At 41.7% G+C, this 23,753-nt stretch overlaps 1 protein-coding gene across 2 annotated transcripts in view; it reads right to left on the reverse strand.

Annotated features, from left to right (window-relative positions):
* Positions 1-1,382: 1,382 nt before the first annotated feature.
* Positions 1,383-23,753, reverse strand: part of sgpl1 (sphingosine-1-phosphate lyase 1) — a 39,495-nt gene continuing 17,124 nt past the window's right edge. For both annotated transcript variants that reach the window (XM_038960334.1, XM_038960335.1), the window contains 7 exons: positions 16,209-16,317; positions 15,389-15,487; positions 15,079-15,225; positions 14,689-14,927; positions 9,357-9,503; positions 4,383-4,503; positions 1,383-4,154 (listed from right to left, as the gene is read on the reverse strand). In XM_038960334.1, coding sequence (XP_038816262.1) covers positions 3,996-4,154; positions 4,383-4,503; positions 9,357-9,503; positions 14,689-14,927; positions 15,079-15,225; positions 15,389-15,487; positions 16,209-16,317 — 1,021 coding nt within the window. In that variant the 3' untranslated portion in view covers positions 1,383-3,995. The remainder of the gene's footprint in view (positions 4,155-4,382; positions 4,504-9,356; positions 9,504-14,688; positions 14,928-15,078; positions 15,226-15,388; positions 15,488-16,208; positions 16,318-23,753) is intronic.

A 23,753-nucleotide genomic window follows, 5' to 3' on the forward strand; every position in this document is an offset into this window, starting at 1 on the left:
TGCTACCATGATTATCAATAATCCTGACTGAATTGTAAATGAGTGAGAAAGTTGCAGAGGGATCATATCCCCAAGACATGCTAACCTCCCGTTATTGGTAAAGGTGAGAGGTTAGCATGTCTTGGAGGGTATGATCTTTGACCCTCTAACTTTCTCACTCATCATTATTCAAGATTCATTCAGCATTACCTGTAACCATGGTAGCATCCACATTAATGCAGAAGTGTTTAGAAACATTCTATTATTACTTACGATGTAACTCAAATGACACAATACATTGTTTACCATTCAAATAATCTGAAACACAACCAAAACAAACTGCAAATGCATCCAACAAGTTTGCAGAGTCACAAGCTTCATGTAGTCATGTGTGCTAGGAATATGAGACCAAATACTAAACTTGACTACTTTAATTTATAAGAATCTGTAGGGGTGTCAATCATTTTGACCCTTACCTTTTTGAAGAAAGAATATTACTTGTTAAACAAAATCTCTCTGAGCAATTGTAGTAGTATAAATGAATATAATTTCCCACATTTGTTTGAGCATACAAAATATGCTCAGTATTTCAATTATTTATTTTATTCAGTCATTATTGCTCATCTTTATCAAGTGTCAATTTCGGGACCCCACCGTAAATGAAACATTCCTCTATCCCCAGCTGAGCGTATCAAGTGCTCTAAAATAAAAATAAAAAGCATTAAAAAAGGTACGTAATATGACTCTAGCTCTGACTACGAACTGGGGAAAATTCCTTCACTTGTTCATTCGTCATTTTCTAAAATTATAGTGGCAACATAAACACTGCGTTTTGTTGTCAGTCTGTCTAGTCTACTTGTGCCTACCATTTGTCTCAAACTGTTTCCCTCTGTCAAATGTTTTGTAAGTGGCAAATAAAGTTGTTTGAATAACCAGTGTGTCTTTATTCATTTGTCAAAAGAGTGGCCTACAGACAAATGGGGTCAGCCTCCGAATATTTCACCCCTCCTAGAAAATCACAAGATTATAAACAAGGTTTCATCAGATTGAATATATTTATCTAAAAAAACGACAAATGGAACAGCTGTTGTAGGATTACTGAAATTTGAATGTTGCTTAGCTTCCGGTGTGCTGAAAGTATTTTTGAATCAATTGTTATGCTTAAAAGGAGTGTAGTCAAGGCCAACAAATGCTTTCAAAAGGTGTTTCCTCTGGAATAATGAAGGATAGCAAACAATTACACAATAGTCAGGGGTGGATGTAGTGATTTAGCAGCCCCAGGCAGAGGCCTGGGGTATGCAACTTTTTTAAATGGGTTTTATACAGTATATAAAAAGATGACTAGTATTATTTTAATTATGCCCAGCTCACGAGATAGCTACAAACTCATGCCACTATATATATATTTTTAAAACATTTAATGATATTTCAATGAACAACAATTACATGTACAGTATAAAAGAGAACTGGACCTTACTGAACTTGATGTTATGAAGCCAAATCCCTGAGGCTGATCGATACATAGAAATATAATCTACATTCTTTAGAGATACATAAAGTTTTTTTTATGGATCTATTCATTGGCGTTATCCAATAGTACTCGTCAATCTAACCTATAAAGGCATACAGGTAAATGCCTATTGCTGTTAAAATTATGCTCATACAACAATAACAGAAGGCATGATCTACCATACCTTCTAGAGGGCAAGGTGCTTCGTTCAGATTTTCACTGCACATTTGTAAAGTTTACAGATTCTCACTGTACAATTTACAGATTATATGGTGGGGTAATCACTAAGCAGCAATTTCTCATGTACTAATACTACCACAATCATTTGCATAAGGACATGTACATGTTTCTATTGCAATTGAATATAATCTCCTGGCTATTAAAATGTCACAAAATATTAGTGGATGTTTCCCCATTGACGGCTCCACCGAAAAATAGAAACCACAGGATGAATCCATTGTCAGGTCTTTGACAACTGTGTGCCTTTTTGAGGGCCACCCTGTCTATTGGTTTTCATTCTTGCTATATAAATCAAGCATTGGTGCTAGAAAATCAATCAAAGAACAAACTAGAAACTGCAGGCCTCGGAGACCAGAATTGACCCCCAAACTTGTGCTTGCCCTACAGTCGAAAATAAAAACACAAATGGTTGAAGATAAGAAAACAAAAATTTTAAAAAGTGACATGAGACAATGTGTGATTAATAAAAAGAAAAAACAGTGGTCACATGGTCAATGCTTAAGAATGATACACCAGGACTAGGCTAAAAGTCATCACATCATCCTTGTCAGACTATTTCCCTTCTTATGACTCCAGAACGGGAAAACATCTACGACACAGACATGGAAAGAAAACAACTGATACGTACTTAAGTTTGACTACAAACACTAACGTGAAAGCACATGGGAAATATTGAGGGGAAAGATCAAAGTTTTTTTGGGGGTGGCCTACCAAGTGTACAGTAGGGGTGTTTTTTTTTGCAAACAGTTTTATCCCAGTAGCATTGCTTTTAAGAACAGTTTATCAAATGCCATAACAGTTTAGTCTGAAATGTTTAAACCTTACATATGAAAAACTGACAGGCTTTTCCTGTCTTCTTTAGCCCTATAACGATGTTACTGGGTGAACAAGCAACACAATTGCATTGAACAGAAACTGAGGTAGATATAATTAGAAGATAAGTTGATTAATTTACTACAAGAGCACATCAAAAATGATTAAATCTGAGTTCATGGAGACTTAAAACAGCCTATAAAGATGCCGAAATAAGTTGTTTTCTGTTCCTTGAGATCAATTCTAGGTTAAACCATTCGATCCAAGGCTAAACCATTGACTCAAATAGAAAGGGGTAATGAATATGTTGTCAAATCAAAAGGATTGTAAGTCTCAGATTCTTAACATATTGGCGGTGCACAGTATACTAGGTAGTGTACTACAGCAGCCAGGGTTTCCTGCTGCCTGAATTATTACTGAAAGTTGCAATTAGCCACAGACGGACCACAATTAGGAATACATGTATATACGCACTATAGTACAATAAGTGGCTAGGAAGGTAATGTGTTCAATTCAAAAGGAGCTCAAGTCTTAAAAATGACTCAAGTTTGTTGTCCTTAGAAATCCATGCAGATATGATTGCTCCTCTATCATTCATTACTGTTCATTGGGTCATTATTTATTTCACTAGGAAATGAATGATTTTCTGTGAAAACTGTTACTTGTTGTAGATTAATCGAACAGAGACATAAGTACCTGGAACATGAGTACTGAGAAGTAAATCGTGTTTTCTGGTAGGGGGCAGTAGAGGGGTTCTCCCCGACTTATGATTGTGGTCTTGCTCTCGCCAAACATTACTTGGAGGCTAAAATGTTTTTCTATTGAAAATATTCTAGATAAAAAATGTTAATCACCACTTCAGATCGAGACAATTATGCGAGAGAGATATCAGAATATTGTAAATTAAAGAGTTCATAGCATCTAACTGAAACAGAAAATCTCGAGACAGAACAGACATTGAAATTACCACTTGAATAAAACCGTCGTCAAGTGCTCTATAGAATTTAAAAAACAAAATTATATTACATAAAAAAAATGTTATCACAAAACCATACATAACTTTATCTGAATGTTTTGAGCTGCTATTCTACATATTTTACATATGTGCTTTCACTTTCCACATATTTGAAAAATGTCACGGTAGCTAAAAACAATGGCTTGTGCTTCTGAAGATATCTGAAAAAGGGTGTGTAGATAGATAAAAGGTGGGCAAGATAAGGCAACTGTTGAGTAATGCAATGGGTGGACCAGAGGTGAAGCAGGCTGGTAAGCAGGGCTGTGTTCATTAGGCACCAAACGGAAAGAAACACACTAAAACAGGGAGGGACTACTTGAACTTGTCTAACAAGAAACACTTATTTTCTTTTCCCGATGCAAAACGTTTTACAACGCTTTCCATTGCGTGCCCTAATGAACATGACCCAGGTGTGTGTCCAAGCCACAGCCAACCTACTCAGTGGGCCTTGCCGTTGCTGTTGCCATTTATATGAGTCTTCTGGGGCTGAGATGACCTGGGCTCCTCTGTGCTGTAGAGGCAGTCCAGGAAACCGCAGGAGATCTCTGTCACCATGGATCTGTCAGGGATGGACTGGGCCATGCCATAGATCGCTCCCTAGAACATGAACATTTATGAATGTAGAGCCATGTATCCAATAAGTTTGCAAATTAAAATATAAACAAATATGTTTGCAAGCGAAGCCACTTTAGAGAACATAAAATGAGAGAAAACTATTTTTTTAAAAAGTGTGAATAAATCTCATACAATTGATATTTTCTATTAGACTATTGGTGCAATGCTGTGAAGTTTATTCCAGGTAACGGAGTCGGCATTAACACTCACCATTCCAGTGGTCTTCTCATTGGGGTTCTTCAAAATGAGAGCCACCTGCTCTTTGACCTCACTGATGAACTGTTTGGCCACACCTTCCTGTGTGTGCAGTACTGTACAACAGATATGGATGCTGCGGTGGGACAGAGAGAATGTTGGTTAAAAACACAAAAGTACTTAAAACATTATTCAAAATGGTGCTATGGTGCCTGGGGTAGACGGCATGATTAATCAAATTTCCGATCCAAATTGCGATATTGAAATGTGCATATCTCAAGAGGCTGTGATTTTTCTCCTTTCGTTGACACTAGACTACCGTACCTACTCCGATGAGATTCGCTAGACTCTGTTCATTCATTCATTCACTCTCTACATGCACAGAGGATGCTGACTAATCACAAGAGACAGCTCACTCTCTGCTTTGCATGCAGAATTGGGCTACTTTGAAAACGATGTCGCAGGTGAAAATTTTACTTCTAAATTGCATTTCTCTTAAAAATATATACATTTCACTGTGACCTGCTACTGACGACTATCAGGCAAGTGAGACAGGCTGTTGCTGAGTGAGTGAGTGAGTCAGTATGTGGTGGGGAGGGAGGGAGGGAGGGAGGGAGGGAGGGAGGGAGGGAGGGAGGGAGGGAGGGAGGGAGGGAGGACCGGTGGGGTGTGTGTGTTGAGCACAGTCATTGGTCTTGAGAGAGCGCTGCAGCAGGCAGTCATGACAAGTGATGTGAGAACAACAAACTAATTAAACTAGCACTAGCTAGCTACATACTTTCCCCTCATAATTCCTGTTTGCCTCGTTTGTTGTGGCCTGACCGCCCCCAGTCTTACCAATCATTACTAGAGCCAACACAGCAAATAATTGTCTAACAGTTTCAGAGAGAGACAGAGAGGATCGAACAATGTGCTTTCTTTCTGGGTATGTAGACAGGGCTCAAAATTAAGGTCGGCCCGGGGACGCACAAAAAAAAAAAAAAAGATGTCTAGGACGGTTCAGACAGACTCTGGGACAGTTCTGGGACGATAGATCCAAAATTCATAGAACTACTGTACATCAAAAAATATATATATTATTTCTTCACATTAGAAGGGCAGCAATGCACACACGGCAGTAGGCTATGCGCAAATGTTCCAAAATTAAATTGGGAACACACCGTTCTAAAAAGCTAACTGCACACGCGAGCGGTTTCATGAGACAGATGAAAATATCCATTAGAAATTTAGAAAGAGGGGAGATCTAAAGATGCAACAACTAGCATGGGCTGCTGATATGACTAGGATTGTGTCTTCGCCTGCTGAACAATGAAAGAAAGTTGATTTGAAAACCAATAGAATAGAAAATGCATGCTTAGGTCTGATTTTGGCGAGGCTACTTTGAAACAAGACATGCCTCAAAATGACATAAAACCTCCAGGTTTATGGTTGCCTCTACTCAGACTGCAAGGTGGGTGATGTGCGGTGTGCAACAGGCACTGGCCTTTCTCTCCGCTCGTGACCATTTGATCTAAACGAACCATGCCGAGTATGTCAACTGAATCAAGCCTTTAGACGTTAATGTTAACCAACATTCTAATTGTCAAACATGACTGCCTTTTAGCTTATATTGATGTAATTAAAAGTCTCAGGAGAAAAAAAAGGGCTACATTTTCTGGCGCCTCCCTCACGTCAGCATCGGTGTGGACATGAGAGGCTGTAGCCAATAACCCAAGCTACACTTTAACATGTAGGCTAATTATTTATGTACATTTATGCTAAATATTATTCCAATGTTGGTCTTTATATAGAGGCACGGTGGTGAATTCCTGCCTCAGTTGACAGCCCCATGTATCTATTTCAGTAGTAGGCTTCCCTTATTAGCCTTTTCAAAAATCACCGTGAATGACCTAGGTCCAATGAGTAAAACCATGTTGGGACGGTTTGAAATGCACTTTGGGACAATTCTGGGAAGGTGATGAAAAAAAAGTTATTCTCGAGCCCTGTGTGTAGCAAGCTAGCTAGCTAGCTAACATTAGTCAGGAAGTTGGAAGTCAGACGAGAATGAGGCGATTAACTCCATTACTGACTATCAAACTATAATAGTAGTGTTTTTTAAAACTCTTTATTAACCTCTTCGGAGGACACACATGTATTTTTTGGTTTTTACAGCTTTTGTGCTACATATGCATACATTTTACATATCACTTTTTACATATACATTTGACATGCATGGTACTTTTATATATAGCAATCACATGACAATAATACATTACCAAACATGAGCTCTTTAAATCCCACCCATCACAGTAGACCATCCTCGTTTGGTTTCCATGTGACATATTTTTGAAATTGTGATGTTTAACATGAATTCTGAACCTTTCTAAATCGCATTGCATCCACAGATTGTGAGCTGAAGATGAAAGTGTTTAGTATGAGTATTATTATATTATTGATTGACTATGGTTTCCCAAAATCGCCCAACACCGCTACTTGTAAGGTTAATTTGGGGATTTTTTTTAACCATTCCTGAACCTGTGACCAGAAACACACTACATAGGGGCAAAACCAGAATAAATGATCTAGTGATTCGGTCTCTCAGCAAAAGAAGTCAAGGGGTCTGAATACATTCCGAAGGCACTATGCCTTCGACTTTTTCCACATCTTACAGCCTAATTCTAAAATAGATTAAAAATATTTTTTTTCTCATATCTACACACAATAATCCATCATGACAACGCAAAAAAAGTTTTGAAATTTTAGCAAATTTAGTAAAAACAAAAACAGAAATAGCTTTACATAAGTATTCAGACCCTTTGCTATGAGACTCGAAATTGAGCACAGGTGCATCCTGTTTCCATTGATCATCCTTGAGATGTTTCTACAACTTGATTGGAGTCCACTTGTGGTAAATTCAATTGATTGGACATGATTTGGAAAGGCACACACCTGTCTATATAAGGTCCCACAGTTGACAGTGCATGCCAGAGCAAAAACCAAGACATGAGGTCCAAGGAATTGTCTGTAGAGCTCCGAGACAGGATTGTGTTGAGGCACAGATCTGGGGAAGGGTACCAACACATTTCTCTTCCTAGAGCTGGCCACCCAGCTTTTTAAAATCTTTGCTATGCTGTAATAAAGGCTTTACACTTCCCCCCCCCCCACATTCAAACAGCCTCCCCAAAAACTAGTTAAGTAGTACTTTGAAGTATTTTTACTTAAGTAGTTTACACCACTGGAAAAAAAGTGCCCCTCAGCCACCTACCTTAAACTGGCATTGATAGCCTATGCACTTTTACCTAATTAATTTAGTGTTGTTTACACTGTCCTAATTGTTTTTCTGCAGTGCGTAATATGCGGTAGGATTTGTATTGTACAACGAGCTTCACAATCATTATTTTAATTCGAGACTCATATGTAGCCTATGTATATGTATAAGCTTGAATATGTGTATGGGTGTTTGAATTAATCATCACCGTAGAAAGCGCTGTCCATTTCAATTCATTGTTAGGCTTTGAAACAACATCCACAATGACCATGTTTGACTCCGTTTCAACCTGTTGTTGACCTTCTTTCTTCACATTGATCAATGACAGTGAGGTGAGTTTTAAAAAGCACAATACTGTTTTGATAAGTGTTTTGATAAGTGTTTGAATTGCATTGATGTCCGAGTGGTTAGAAGGACAATAGGAGGCCCTGAGTACCAGGCCATTAATGAGTTGGGTACTCTCAACGCATGTCCTGATTGCGTAAGAGGAGATTACCGTGACTCAACGGTCACATGGAATTTAACTGAGTCATGACTCATAACTGCTGGTGTTGGGGGTAATACGTAACAGCCTTAAGCACAGTGCATATAGTTGATTTGATTAAAACACATAGGATGTGTCTATATACGGAAACAATGCACATTTAAAAAAACAACAGATGACTGACTTGGTCGACCAATATTTTTCTTTGTCGGGCACAGCCCTAATGGAGTAAAAAGTACATACATTTTCTTTAGGAATGTAGTGGAGTAAAGGTTGTAAAAAAATATATAAATAGTAAAGTACAGATACCCCAAAAAACTACTTAAGTAGTACTTTGAAGTATTTTTACTTAAGTAGTTTACACCACTGGAAAAAAAGTGCCCGACAGCTACAAAACCCCTCAGCCACCTACCTTAAACTGGCATTGATAGCCTATGCGTTTTCAAGTGTAACATCCTACAAAAGAAACATCCCGCAGACACATAGAAATCACTGAGGCTATCCCCTAGCCAAAGACATGGTTCCTATTGACACATTCCACAAAGACAGCTCCAAGAAGATGATAAACAAGCTGGACAGGAGATACAAGAATCCTACACTGTATAGCAAAAATAAGGGAGAAGTTGAAACATGTCACATTGATTTACTGGACCAGACGCCAATGTTTTGGACAGGATTCACCTTGCAATCGGTAGGCTTCGTGTTAGATGTTTAAGGCACTTTTGACATTTAATAATGATTAAGCCTACTTATACATAATTACACAATCATAAGCTTCCTATTCCATCGACAGCCTATGGTTAATTTAGGTTATTTAAGAATGCAATGGTAAAATAGGAACTCATAATTCATTCATTAATAAGTGCTGCGCTTACAGCGTACTACATTTTGATGACCATGTTAAACATTTACGTTTGTTAATATGTAGGTGGAATAATCCTATCTAGCCTATAACAACGTTGGAAAACATTTGTTTCATTTGGTTGTGTATTCATCCATACGATCTCATGTTAGAAGTGATGTTCTCTACCCTGACAATTGTTTTAACTATATCCGATGGAATTACCAAGTTTTCACCCAAGTGTTCGCAATATCTGACCCAAAGAAATCGCAATTAGATATTTTGTCCACATCGTGACTTTGTGTTCTGGTATTACCTCAGCATACAGTGCATAGTCAATATTCTACGAAAGGTATACATTATATTTGATAAGCATGACTGAACTTCAAAGATGGGAAAAAGTTTAGGAAAACATACCTGGATGGATACTGTAGCGTGTTGAGATTCCAACCCTTCGACGTCAGTGCATTGGATAAACGGAAAATGTCGAAGACGTCAGAGCCTATCGCCACCACGGACACTTCAGGGTCTCCAAACACAAACACTCCGTTTATCTTACGGATTCTATCCAGAAATAAACAAAACCAACACACCTCAAATATTTATCCTATCCAAAAACATTGATATCTCAATTTGCTTACAACGAGCTCTTAGAAACAGTGAAATCTAACAATATTCTGGGCCTGTTGTAAAAAGGTTAAAAGATGGGTTAGGAACCAACAGAAAGCGATTCAAACAAAAAAACAACCATAATGTTTCTGATTGTACCTATAATAGTTTCGCTTTACCACATATCCAAATCTGGTTAAAACCTCCACAGGATCGGTGTCCCGACCTCGGGAAGGTTGAGTTAACGTAGGCTAATGCGATTAGCAGGAGGTTGTAAGTAACAAGAAAGTTTCCCAGGACAGACATACCTGAAATTGGCAAAAAGCTTAAATTCTTGTTAAACTAAATGCACTGTCCAATTTACAGTGGCTATTACAATGAAAGAATACCATGCTATTGTTTGAGGAGAGTGCGCAGCTATGAACTTGAAAATGTATTGTCACGGTGTGGGTTTTTCTCTCTCTGCTCCTCCAGGTATGCTCATGATTTGTTTGTTCCTTTGTAGTTTTGTATAGTTTTCACTCAGTCATGTTCACACACACTTATTCACGCATCCATGCACTTTACATACACCTTACATTATAATACTTCCACACCTCATTCCTTTTTCTTAGTTTTAAGTTAATAGTTTTGTTTATAATAAAGAACACTTTTAATTGGCCTATACCTGTTGTTCGTGTCCCCTCATTTTTGTCACAGGCTATGAGCCGGCTTGTGACAAGTGGGGGCTCGTCCGGGATCGTAGTTAACTTGGGTTAGTTTAGTTTAGTTTGCCAAATGTTTTTTTGTTTGAGGGGATGTTTTGGTTGGGCCAATTTTGTTGAAGAGAGCGTTGAGAGCCATGTGTTCTTTTGGTTCAGTTAGCTTCGTAGCTAAGCAATTCACTGGGTTTTTCTGGGTTTTGTTCAGGTGGGAGTCCTCTCCTGTTCAGGCTTATCAGCGAGTGTCAATAGGAGGCTTGTGGTGTTTTTGTTTTAGGTGGCAGTGAACGTGGGTAGAGCATCCCTTTCCCTTTTCCCCTACATCGGCTCGGGAGCACCTCCGTGGTTATGGGGGGGCCGCCAGTTTCTGGTTGTCTTTTCCACTCCACTGGTTTTGTGTGCATAAAACCCCACCACATGTGACTGCACGAAGACCAGGGCCAGTTAGTTAGTAGTTTTTGGAGGATAGTGGGGTGTGGCTCCTGTCCTTGAACCCAGACTGACAGCAGGTGAGTTGTGTTTTTTTGAGCATTTGTAATAGTTGTATTGGTTGAGAAATGTCTTCCATTTTGAGTAGTTTTGTTCAAGCTCCTTCAGAGGTAGCCTTAGAGTTGTGTACTAAGGAGCAGTTAATTGAAATTGCTGAACATTATCAGATTGAGATTGTTGATAAAAAAATTAAAGAGACTGTTAAAACTAGCTTAAAGCAGGGTCTTAGGGAAATGGGTGTTTTTGGCGGTCAGTCTGCTAGTAGTGAGGGTGCAAGTTTTCAGTCTAGCCCTTCATTAACTTTTGAGCAGCAGAGGGAACTGTTGCAAATGCAATTAGAGATAGAGCGATTGAGAAATGCTAATAGACCGGAAAGACTACCACAGTTTGATGTTTCACAGAATCTTCATTTGTTGCCTAAATTTGATGAGTCAGATCCAGACACATACTTTACTTTATTTGAGCGTATTGCGGAAGCTAGAGCTTGGTCAGATTTGGACATGACTATGTTGTTGCAATGTGTACTTACAGGTAAAGCATGTGAGGCTTTTGCAGCACTGAGTGTAGCTGACAGTAAAGTTTATGCTAAAGTTAAATCAGCAGTTCTGAAGGTCTACGAGCTTGTGCCAGAGGCATATCGTCAACGTTTTCGTTACAGGAAAAAGTTAGATTCACAAACCTATTCTGAGTTTGTTTGTGATTTGACTTCTGCATTTAATCGTTGGTGTACAGCTTCTGAAGTTAGTACTTTTGAGGGTCTGTCTAATTTGATTGTGTTAGAACAGTTCAAAAATTCTGTGTCTGACCAGGTTGCTACATACATGAATGAACGTAAAGTTAAGTCTCCAAGTGATGCAGCCATCCTTGCAGATGAGTACAGGCTAACACATAAAAGCCATTTTGAGTCAAACAGTGACATGTACCATGAAAATAACTTTACTCCTAGGAATAGTAGGTCACCTTTTTTGGGGGCTTCTTTCCAAAGGCCTCGGCAGAAGTTTGGGTCTGGAGGACTTAAAGCACCGGTTAATGCTAATACTTGTCGCTACTGTTTAGTTGAAGGACATTGGAAGAAAGATTGTCCTCGGCTTCATTCAAAACAGTCAGGTCAAGTTAAACCTGCTATGATGGCAGCTCCTGTTACAGCCTCTGACCACCAGGGTGAGCTGTTTCAGCCACTAGTTGAGTTTGATTCTCAGTCTTCCCGCTGTGATTTTTCAGCCTTTATTTCAGATGGTGTAGTGTCCCTGGTAGATGGCAACCAGAATGTTAAAATCAAGATCCTAAGAGACACTGGAGCTTTAGATTCTTTTATTCTGGAATCTGTTTTGCCGTTCTCTAAAGAGTCTGATACTGGCCGTTGTGTAATGGTATGTGGTATGGGTTTAGTTCCATTCTCTTGTCCTTTACATGAAGTTACCCTAAAATGTGGTCTAGTGGAGGGTGATGTAGATGTTGGGGTTAGACCCCAGTTGCCAGTAGAGGGAGTACACATGATTTTGGGGAATGACTTGGCAGGTAGTAAGGTGTGGGCAGATGGCAAATTAAACATCTGTAAGAAGCAACCTTCAGTGTCCCCTGCAAGGGAATCTCCGGATCAGAACTGTGTGTCTCCTGAGGTATTTCCAGTTTGTGCGATTACCCGCGCAGCCTCTCGTAAGGAGATTGAGAGTAAGCCAGAAAGTCTTGAGTTGCCAGTCAAACTCCAGACAGAACAGTTGACTAGTTCTAGAGATTCATTGATGGCTGAGCAAAAAGCCGATACTACTTTGGCTGATCTGTTTGATAAAGTGGTTCCTGATTCAGTGGTGAGGAATAGTGCTCAGTGTTATTTTCTTCTTGATGGGCTGTTGGTCAGGAAATGGGTTCCACACTATGATCAGGGTCTAGGAGAACCAGTCTTTCAAATAGTTGTACCAACTACCTTGCGAAATAAAGTGTTGCAAACTTCACATGGTGATGTGGCAGGTCATATGGGTGTTCGTAAAACTTATGATCGCATACTTCGTTATTTTTTCTGGCCACGTTTAAAGCGGGATGTAGCTCAGTTTATTAAAACTTGTCATACGTGTCAGCGCACAAGTAAGCCAAACCAGGTCTTACAAGACACTCCATCACAAACCCACTTAATTGAGCATGATATAGACATCGGAGATGCTAAGCCTATCAAACAGAGATTTCATCGTGTATCTGAGGAGAAGAGACTGCAATTGGAAACAGAGATGCAGTATATGTTGGACAATGGTATTGATTTGGCAAAATGTGAGTTTGCCAAAGCCACAGTCACATACCTAGGCAAGGTTGTTGGTCAGGGATTTGTCTGTCCCGTGGAAGCCAAGGTTCAGGCTGTGAAGCAGTTCCCACAGCCTTCTACAAAGAAAGAACTGATGCGCTTCCTGGGAATGGCGGGGTACTACCGTGCTTTTTGTAAAAACTTTTCGGTAGTAGTGTCCCCACTGACCAATCTGTTGAAGGCCAAGGCTGAATTTATCTGGTCCACCCAGTGTCAAGAGGCATTTGATGCAGTTAAGACTCTTTTGTGTTTGGCACCTGTGTTGGCAGCACCAAATTTTGGGAAACCTTTCAAATTGCAGGTAGACGCCAGTCAAATCGGTGCTGGGGCTGTGCTTCTCCAGGAGAATGATGACAAGGTTGAGTGTCCAGTCAGTTTCTTCTCCCGGAAATTTAATAAGTATCAGAAAAACTATTCTGTAATTGAGAAGGAGGCTTTAGGTCTCATTTGGGCTTTACAGCACTTCGAGGTCTATGTTGGTTCTGGTTTGACCCCTTTAACTGTGTTCACTGACCACAACCCACTTGTTTTTCTGAGGTCCCTGCAAAACCCCAACCAGCGCCTGATGCGTTGGGCTTTGTTCTTGCAACCATTCAACCTTGATATTAGGCACATTAGTGGTAAGGATAATATCATTGCTGATGCTCTGTCCCGTGCTCCTTTAACCTAGCTTGTATCTTTTCTCTGCTGACCCCTATGGGCTGTCTGCGCCTCTTTTCTCTTAAATTGCTCCCCAGGTACCAGGGCTGCTGAGTTTGAGGGGCGGACAGTCAGCTGGGGGACACGGGGCTACTGCTAGGAGCCGGGATTGGTATCTTTTTTTTGTTTATTTGGTTTTTGGGGAAATTTGAATTATTTTGAATATGTTGGAGGAAGTTGGGTTGAGGGTGGGACCCTCATTTTAAGGAGGGGGGTGTCACGGTGTGGGTTTTTCTCTCTCTGCTCCTCCAGGTATGCTCATGATTTGTTTGTTCCTTTGTAGTTTTGCATAGTTTTCACTCAGTCATGTTCACACACACTTATTCACGCATCCATGCACTTTACATACACCTTACATTATAATACTTCCACACCTCATTCCTTTTTCTTAGTTTTAAGTTAATAGTTTTGTTTATAATAAAGAACACTTTTAATTGGCCTATACCTGTTGTTCGTGTCCCCTCATTTTTGTCACAGGCTATGAGCCGGCTTGTGACAGTATTAATAAACCAATTAGGCACATTTGAGCAGTTTTGATACAAAATGATGAACAGAAAGGCAATGGTTCATTGGAATAGTATAAAACATTGCACTTACAGTTCTGCCATCTAGTGGCCAAAATCTAAATTGCGCCTGGGATGGAATAATACGTTATGGCCTTCCTCTTGCATTTCAAAGATGATAGTACAAACAAAAAAAAATATACACGTTTTTTTCTTTGTATTATCTTTTACCAAATCTAATGTGTTATATTCTCCTACATTCATTTCACATTTCCCCAAAATTCTAAGTGTTTCCATTCAAATGGTATCAAGAATATGCATATCCTTGCTTCAGGTCCTAAGCTAAGGGCAGTTAGATTAGGGTATGTCATTTTAGGCGATCCTTAAGAGGTTTTTAACAGAGAAAGCCGAAAATCAAGGCTGATAATGACTACAGTAAAAGATGGGTCTCTTACTCTGTCTTGATAGTACGTGCAGTGTCAATGATCTTCTTAGTAGTCTTTATGTAGCCATCCTCTCCCATGTGCATCATGGTGGCCCAGCACGCTGCGATGATACCGCCTGGCCGAGAACCTGCCACTGATGGGGACGCATAGATGCCCCCCTGCCAGTCTGGAGCCACAAAGTACTGGTAGTGCCTGTACTTTTTGTCACTATACAGGATCACTGATGAACCTTTGGGGGCGAAGCCGTACTGGAGTAGAGGTAGATCAAAAAACTATAAATTAGTCAACACAACAACCAAAACAACGAGATGTTTATGGAACAATGAGCATCTTATGATTGAAAAGCAAGATGGAGAAAATGTTAGGTAAGACTGTCTGGGATCCACACCCTGTTCTTACCTTGTGTGTGTCTGCAGAGATGCTGGTCACACCCTTTACCCTGAAGTCAAAGGGAGCCAGTGGGTAATTGGCTTTGGCCATGAAAACTATTAGAAACCCTCCCAAACAAGCATCCACATGCAGAGGGAGGTTGTACTTTTCAGCCAGCTGGAAAACACCATGTGTGATGGATTAGGTCATTTCAGGTAAAGTACTATGCAACAGTGTTACTACACAGGTACACAAGCAACTTAATGTAAGAATGACCCGTTTTTAAAATACATTTTCCCATGACTTAGAATGAGAAGTAGATAACAACGAGACAATTTACCTTTCCTACTTCCTCAATAGGATCAATGATTCCATGGGGGAACTGGGGTGCGGAGCATACAAGCATGGCTGTGTTCTTGTTGATGGCTCTCCTCATAGCCTATACAAAACAACTAGGAGTTATCAGGAGTTAAAAGGTGTCGTGATATTGCTTTAAGACAAATGATTAGTCTCATCCACCCTCACTAAGAACCAGTCATTCTAATGTCATTGTTGCCGCCATGTTTTTTTGTAGGCCCGCGACGACACCAGTATTGCGATACTGGCAAGGAAACAAAACACGCAGCAGATTTAACTTCTTTAGGAAAACAGCCCTAATGTTGGAAACAAACATCACTATGTTGTTATCCAGAGTCACATGTATTTATTTTTCCAAGCTATAATCACACAATATTTTAGGTTTGCAGGTTTTTAAAAGGACTTAAAGAGTTCAGTCTGCTTCGTGTTTTCATTTTTGCCATGGAAAAAATATTGAGATGCAAAAAAACTAGGGCTGTGACGATACCTGTAACTATTGTCACGTCTGAAATTGTAATCTTAAACAGTCCAAACAGAGGAAGAGTTCCCCAGGCAGTCACGGCAGTGACAGTCATTAGTTAAAGTAGTGTCACGTTGCAAGACCTCACACCGTATTCTTGTTACCTAAAGTAGGCTGGGGTCAAGGCTACAGTTACAATTGGGAATTTGTAAACCAACAAACCTACATTTAGTCTGACCTTTTGTGTATGCAGACATTTTGTATATATTGAACACGGACTGGCTTTCCAGTCAAGTTATTATTTGGACTAACCATTAGAATAGGAACAAATAAATATTTGCACCTTAACATCCACTTTCATGGTCTTCTTGTCCAGAGGGATATGAACAAGCTTCATTCCAAAGTAGTTTGCTGCTTTGTCAAAGGCTGCATGGACACTGACTGGTGCAATACTGCAAAATTAGGGGAGGAAATAGAGCACAAATGATTCCCTGTACTGTATAAAATGCATTTCACAGGTGATAGAACCATTATATACAGACATAATTACCATTTATGAGACAGCAAACATTTCAAGCATGCAAATCAAGCTTGTTCTGAGACCAAATCAAATGTTATTAGTCACATGAGACGAATACAACAGGTGTAGACCTTACAGTGAAAAGCTTACTAACGAGCCCCTAATCAACAATGCAGTTTCAAAAAATGTAAGATAAGAATAAGAGATAAAAGTAACAAGTAATTAAAGAGCAGCAGTGAAATAACAATAGCGAGACTATACAGTTGAAGTCGGAAGTTTACATATTCTTAGGTTGGAGTCATTAAAACTTGTTTTTCAACCACTCCACACATTTCTTGTTAACAAACTATCGTTTTGGCAAGACGGTTAGCACATCTACTTTGTGCATGACACAAGTCATTTTTCCAACAATTCTTGACAGATTATTTCATTGTATCACAATTCCAGTGGGTCAGAAGTTTACAAACGCTAAGTTGACTGTGCCTTTAAACAGCTTGGAAAATTCCAGAAGATGATACCATGGCTTTCGAAGCTTCTGATAGGCTAATTGACATCATTTCAGTCAATTGGAGGTGTACATGTGGATGTAATTCATGGCCTCTGTGCCTCTTTGCTTGACATCATGGGAAAATCCAAAGAAATCAGCCAAGACCTCCGAAAAGAAATTATAGACCTCCACAAGTCTGGTTCATCCTTGGGAGCAATTTTCAAACGTCTGAAGGTACCACGTTCATCGGTACAAACAATAGTACGCAAGTATAAACATCACGGGACCACGCAGCCATCAAACAGCTCAGGAAGGAGACGCGTTCTGTCTCCTAGAGATAAACGTATTTTGGTGCGAAAAGTGCAAATCAATCCCAGAACAACAGCAAAGGACCTTGTGAAGATGCTGGAGGAAACGGGTATAAAGTATCTATATCCACAGTAAAACAAGTCTTATAATTAACCTGAAAGGCCGCTACGCAAGGAAGAAGCCACCGCTCCAAAACCGCCCATAAAAAAGCCAGACTACGGTTTGCAACTGCACATGGGGACAAAGATCGTACTTTTTTGGAGAAATGCCCTCTGGTCTGATGAAACAAAAATAGAATTGTTTGGCCATAATGACCATCGTTTTGTTTGGAGGAAAAATGGGGATGCTTGCAAGCCGAAGAACACCATCCCAACTGTGAAGCACAGGGGTGGCAGCATCATTTTGTGGGGCTGCTTTGCTGCAGGAGGGACTGGTGCACTTCACAAAATAGATGGCATCATGAGGCAGGAAAATGATGTGGATATCTTGAAGCAACATCAAGACATCAGTCAGGAAGTTCAAGCTTGGTTGCAAATGGGTCTTCCAAATGGACAATGACCCCAAGCATACTTCCAAAGTTGTGGCAAAATGGCTTAAGGACAACAAAGTCAAGGTATTGGAGTGGCCATCACAAAGCCCTGACCTCAATCCCATAGAAAATTTGTGGGAAGAACTGAAAAAGCGTGTGCGAGCAAGGAGGCCTACAAACCTGACTCCGTTACACCAGCTCTGTCAGGAGGAATGGGCCAAAATTTACCCAACTTATTGTGGGAAGCTTGTGGAAGGCTACCCAAAACGTTTGACTCAAGTTAAACAATTTAAAGGCAATGCTACCAAATACTAATTGAGTGTATGTAAACTTTGACCCACGGACTGTGATGAAAGAAATCATTATCTCTACAATTATTCTGACATTTCACATTCTTAAAATAAAGTGGTGATCCTAACTGACCTAAGACAGGGAATTTATACTAAGATTAAATGTCAGGAATTGTGATAAACTGAGTTTATATGTATTTGGTTAAGGTGTACGTAAACTTCCGACTTCAACTGTATACAGGGGGGTACTGATACAGAGTCAATGTGCGGGGGCACCGGTTATTTGAGGTAGTATGTACATGTAGGTAGAGTTAAAGTGACTATGCATAGATAACAACAGAGTAGCAATGGTGTAAAGAGGGGGTGAGGGGGCACTGCAAATAGTCTGGGTAGCCATTTGACTAGATGTTCAGGAGTCTTATGGTTTGGGGGTAGAAGCTGTTTAACAGCCTCTTGGACCTAGACTTGGCGCTCCGGGACCGCTTGCCATGCGGTAGCAGAGAGAACAGTCTATGACTAGGGTGGCTGGAGTCTTTGACAATTTTTAGGGCCTTCCTCTGACACCACCTGGTGTAGAGGTCCTGGATGGCAGAAAGCTTGTCCCCAGTGATGTACTGGCCCGTTCGCACTACCCTCTGTAGTGCCTTGCGGTCGGAGGCCGAGCACTTGCCATACCAGGTGCAGCTGTAGAACCTTTTGAGGATCTGAGGACCCATGCAAAATCTTTTCAGTCTCCTGAGGGGGAATAGGTTTTGTCTTGGTGTGCCTGTCTTCCGTGTGCTTGGACCATGTTAGTTTGTTGGTGATGTGGACACCAAGGAACGTGAAGCTCTCACCCTGATCCACTGCAGCCCCGTTGATGAGAATGGGGGCGTGCATGGTCCTCTTTTTCCTGTAGTCCATAATCATCTCCTTTGTCTTGTTCACGTTGAGGGAGAGGTTGTTGTCCTGGCACCACACGGCCAGGTTTCTGACCTCCTCCCTATAGGCTGTCTCATCGTTGTCGGTGATCAGGCCTAACACTGTTGTGTCATCAGCAAACTTAATGATGGTGTTGGAGTTGTGCCTGGCCATGCAGTCATGAGCGAACAGGGAGTGCATGAGTGGACTGAGCTCGCACCCCTGAGGGGCCCCTGTGTTGAGGACCAGCATAGCAGATGTGTTGCTACCTACCCTCACCACCTGGGGAGCGGCCCATCAGGAAGTCCAGGATCCAGTTGCAGAGGGAGGTGTTTAGTCCCAGGGACCTTAGCTTAGTGATGAGCTTTGAGGGCACTATCGTGTTGAACGCTGAGCTGTAGTCAATGAATAGCATTCTCACATAGGTGTTCCTTTTGTCCAGGTGGGAAAGGAAGGTGTGGAGTGCAATGGAGATTGCATCATCTGTGGATCTGTTGGGGCGGTATGCAAATTGGAGTGGGTCTAGGGTTTCTGGGATGATGGTGTTGATGAGCCATGACCAGCCTTTCAAAGCACTTCACGGCTACAGACGTGAGTGCTATGGGTCGGTAGTCATTTAGGCAGGGACTATGGGGGTCTGCTTAAAACATGTTGGTATTACCGGCTCGGACAGGGAGACGTTGAAAATGTCAGTGAAGACACTTGCCAGTTGGTCAGCGCATGCTCACAGTACACGTCCTGGTAATCCGTCTGGCCCTGCGGTCCTTGTGAATGTTGACCTGTTTAAAGGTCTTCCTCATATTGGCTGTGTAGAGCGTAATCACACAGTCTTCCGGAACAGCTGGTGCTCTCATGCATGTTACAGTGTTATTTGCCTCGAAGCGAGCATAGAAGTAGTTTAGCTTTTCTGGTAGGCTCGTGTCACTGGGCAGCTCTCGGCTGTGCTTCCCTTTGTATTCTGTAATGGTTTGCAAGCCCTGCCACATCCGACGAGAGTCAGAGCCGGTGTAGTACGATTCGATCTTAGTCCTGTATTGACGCTTTGCCTGTTTGATGGTTCATCGGAGGGCATAGTGGGATTTCTTATGAGCTTCCTGGATAGAGTCCAGCTCCTTGAAAGCGGCAGCTCAAGCCTTTAGCTCAGTGCGGATGCTGCCCGTAAACCATGGCTTCTGGTTGGGGTATGTACGTACAGTAACTGTGGGGACGACATCAATCATTGCACTTAAATCAAATCAGATTTTATTGGTCACATACAAATGGTTAGCAGATGTTAATGCGAGTGAAGTGAAATGCTTGTGCTTCTAGTTCCGACAGTGCAGTAATATCTAACAAGTAATCTAACAAATTCACAACAACTACCTTATACACACACACAAGTGTAAAGGGATGAATAAGAATATGTACATATAAATATACGGATGAGCGATGGCCTGCGGCATAGGCAAGATGCAGTAGATGGTATGGAGTACAGTATATACATATGAGATGAGTAATGTAGGGTATGTAATCATTATATAAAGTGCTATTTTTTAAAGTGACTAGTGATACATTTATTACATCAAATTATTAATTATTAAAGTGGCTAGAGATTTGAGTCAGTATGTTGGCAGCAGCCACTCAATGTTAGTGATGGCTGTTTAACAGTCTGATAGCCTTGAGATAGAAGCTGTTATTCAGTCTCTCGGTCCCAGCTTTGATGCACCTGTACTGACCTCGCCTTCTGGATGATAGTGGGGTGAACTGTCAGTGGCTCGGGTGGTTGTTGTCCTTGATAATATTTTCGGCCTTCCTGTGACATCGGGTGATGTAGGTGTCCTGGAGGGCAGGTAGTTTGCCCCCGGTGATGCATTGTGCAGACGGCACTACCCTCTGGAGAGCCTTACGGTTGGGGGCGGATGCAGTTGCCGTGCCAGGCGGTGATACAGCCCGACAGGATGCTCTCAATTGTGCATCTGTAAAATTATTTTACGGTTTTTGGTGACAAGCCAAATTTCTTCAGCCTCCTGAGGTTGAAGAGGTTCTGTTGAGCCTTCTTCACCACACTGTGTGGGTGGACCATTTAAATTTGTCCGTGATGTGTACACCAAGGAACTTAAAACTTTCCACCTTCTCCACTAGTCCCGTCGATGTGGATAGGGGGGTGCTCCCTCTGTTTTCTGTTTCCTGAAGTCCCCGATCATCTCCTTTGTTTTAATGATGTTGAGTGAGAGGTTATTTTCCTGACACCACACTCCGAGGGCCCTCACCTCCTCCCTGTAGGCCGTCTCGTCCTTGTTGGTAATCAAGCCTACCACTGTAGTGTCGTCTGCAAACTTGATGATTGATTTGGAGGCGTGCATGGCCACGCAGTCATGGGTGAACAGGGAGTACAGGAGAGGGCTGAGAGCGGACCCTTGTCAGGCCCCAGTGTTGAGGATCAGCGGGGTGGAGATTTTGTTTCCTACCCTGACCCCCTGGGGGCGGCTCATCAGAAAGTCCAGGACCCGGTTGCACAGAGCGGTGTCGAGACCCAGGGTCTCGAGCTTAACGACGAGTTTGGAGGGTACTATGGTGTTAAATGCGGAGCTGTAGTCAATGAACAGCATTCTTACATAGGTATTCCTCTTGTCCAGATGGGTTAGGGCAGTGTGATTGCGTCGTCTGTGGACTTATCTGGGCGGTAGGCAAATTGGAGTGGGTCTAGAGTATCAGGTAGGGTGGAGGTGATATGATGCTTGACTAGTCTCTCAACGCACTTCATGATGACAGAAGTGAGTGCTATGGGGCGATAGTTGTTTAGCTCAGTTACCTTTGCCTTCTTGGGTACTGGAACAATGGTGGCCCTCTTGAAGCATGTGGGCCCAGCAGACTGGGATAGGGATTGATTGAATATGTCCGTAAACACACCAGCCAGCTGGTCTGCGCATGCTCTGAGGACGGGGCTAGGGATGCCATCTGCGCCAGCAGCCTTGCGAGGGTTAACGCGTTTAAATGTTTTACTCACGCTGACCACGGTGAAGGAGAGCCCACAGGTTTTGGTAGCGGGCCGTGTCAGTGGCACTGTATTGTTCTCAAAGCGAGCAAAGGAGTTGTTTAATTTGTCTGGGAGCAAGACGTCGGTGTCTGCGACGGGGCTGGTTTTCTTTTAGTAATCCGTGATTCACTGTAGACCCTGCTACATACGTCTCATGTTTGAACCGTTGAATTGCGACTACTTTGTCTCTATACTGACGCTTAGCTTGTTTGATTGTCTTGCGGAGGGAATAGCTACACTGTTTGTACTCGGTCATGTTTCCGGTCGCCTTTCAATGATTAAAAGCAGTGGTTCGCGCTTTCAGTTTTGCACGAATGCTGCCATGAATGGTTAGGGAAGGTTTTAATAGTCACCGTGGGTATAACATCACCGATGCACTTGCTAATAAACTTGCTCACCAAGTCAGCGTATACATCAATGTTGTTGTCTGAGGCGATCTAGAACATATCCCAGTCCACGTGATCGAAGCAATCTTGAAGCGTGGAATCCGATTGGTCGGACCATCGTTGAACAGACCTGAGCACGGGCGTTTCCTGTTTTAGTTTCTGTCTATAGGCTGGGAGCAACAAAATGTCGTGGTCAGATTTGTCGAAAGGAGGGCGGGGGAGGGCTTTGTATGCGTCGCGGAATTTAGAGTAGCAATGATCCAGAATGCTGCTAGCTCGAGTCGCGCATTCGATATGCTGATAAAATTTAGGGTGCATTGATTTCAAATTAGCTTTGTTAAAAACCCCAGCTACAATAAATGCAGTCTCCGGTTATATGGTTTCCAGTTTACATAGAGTCCAGCGCCGTTCTTTCAGGGCCGTCGAGGTGTCTGCTTGGGGGCGGGGGGGGGTATACACGGCTGTGATTATAATCGAAGACAATTCTCTTGGTTGATAGTGCGGTCGGCATTTGATTGTAAGGAATTCTAGGTCAGGTGAAAAAAGGGACTTGAGTTCCTGTATGTTTGTTGTAATGATCACACCATGAGTTGAATCATAAGGCATACACCCCCGCCCTTCTTACCAGAGAGATGTTTCTTTCTGTCGGCGCGATGCGTGAAGAAACCGGGTGGCTGTACCGACTCTGATAACATATCCTGAGTGAGCAATGTTTCTGTGAAACAGAGAATGTTACAATCTCTGATGTCTCTCTGGAAGGCAACCCTTGCTCGAATTTCATCTACCTTGTTGTCAAGAGACTGTACATTGTCGAGTAGTATACTCGGGAGCGGTGAGCCTGTCTACAGAGCCTGACCAGAAGACCGCTCCGTCTGCCCCTTCTGTGGCGCCGTTGTTTTGGGTCGCCTACTGGGATCAGATCCATTGGCCTGGGTGGTGGTCCGAACAGAGGATCCGCTTCGGGAAAGTCGTATTCCTGGTCGTAATGTTGGTAAGTTGACGTTGCTCTTATATACACAATAGTTATTCCCGGCTGTATGTAATAATACTTAAGATTTCCTGGGGTAACAATGTAACAAATAATACATAATACTTATTGATGAAGCCAATGACTGATGGTGTACTCCTCAATGCCATCGGAGGAATCCCGGAACATATTCCAGTCTGTGCTAGCAAAACAGTCCAGTAGCTTAGCATCTGCTTCCTCTGACCACTTTTTTATTGATCTAGTCACTGGTGCTTCCTGCTTTAATTTTTGCTTGTAAGCAGGAATCAGGAGAATAGAATTGTGGTCAGATTTGCCAAATGGAGGGCGAGGGAGAGCTTTGTATGCGTTTCTGTGTGTGGAGTATAGGTGATCCAGAGTTATTTTTCCTCTGGTTGCACATTTAACATGCTGATAGAAATTTGGTAAAACGGATTTAAGTTTCCCTGTATTAAATTCCCTGGCT

This window comes from Salvelinus namaycush, chromosome 22 (genome assembly GCF_016432855.1).
Source record: "Salvelinus namaycush isolate Seneca chromosome 22, SaNama_1.0, whole genome shotgun sequence".
NCBI classification, from domain to species: Eukaryota; Metazoa; Chordata; class Actinopteri; order Salmoniformes; family Salmonidae; genus Salvelinus; species Salvelinus namaycush.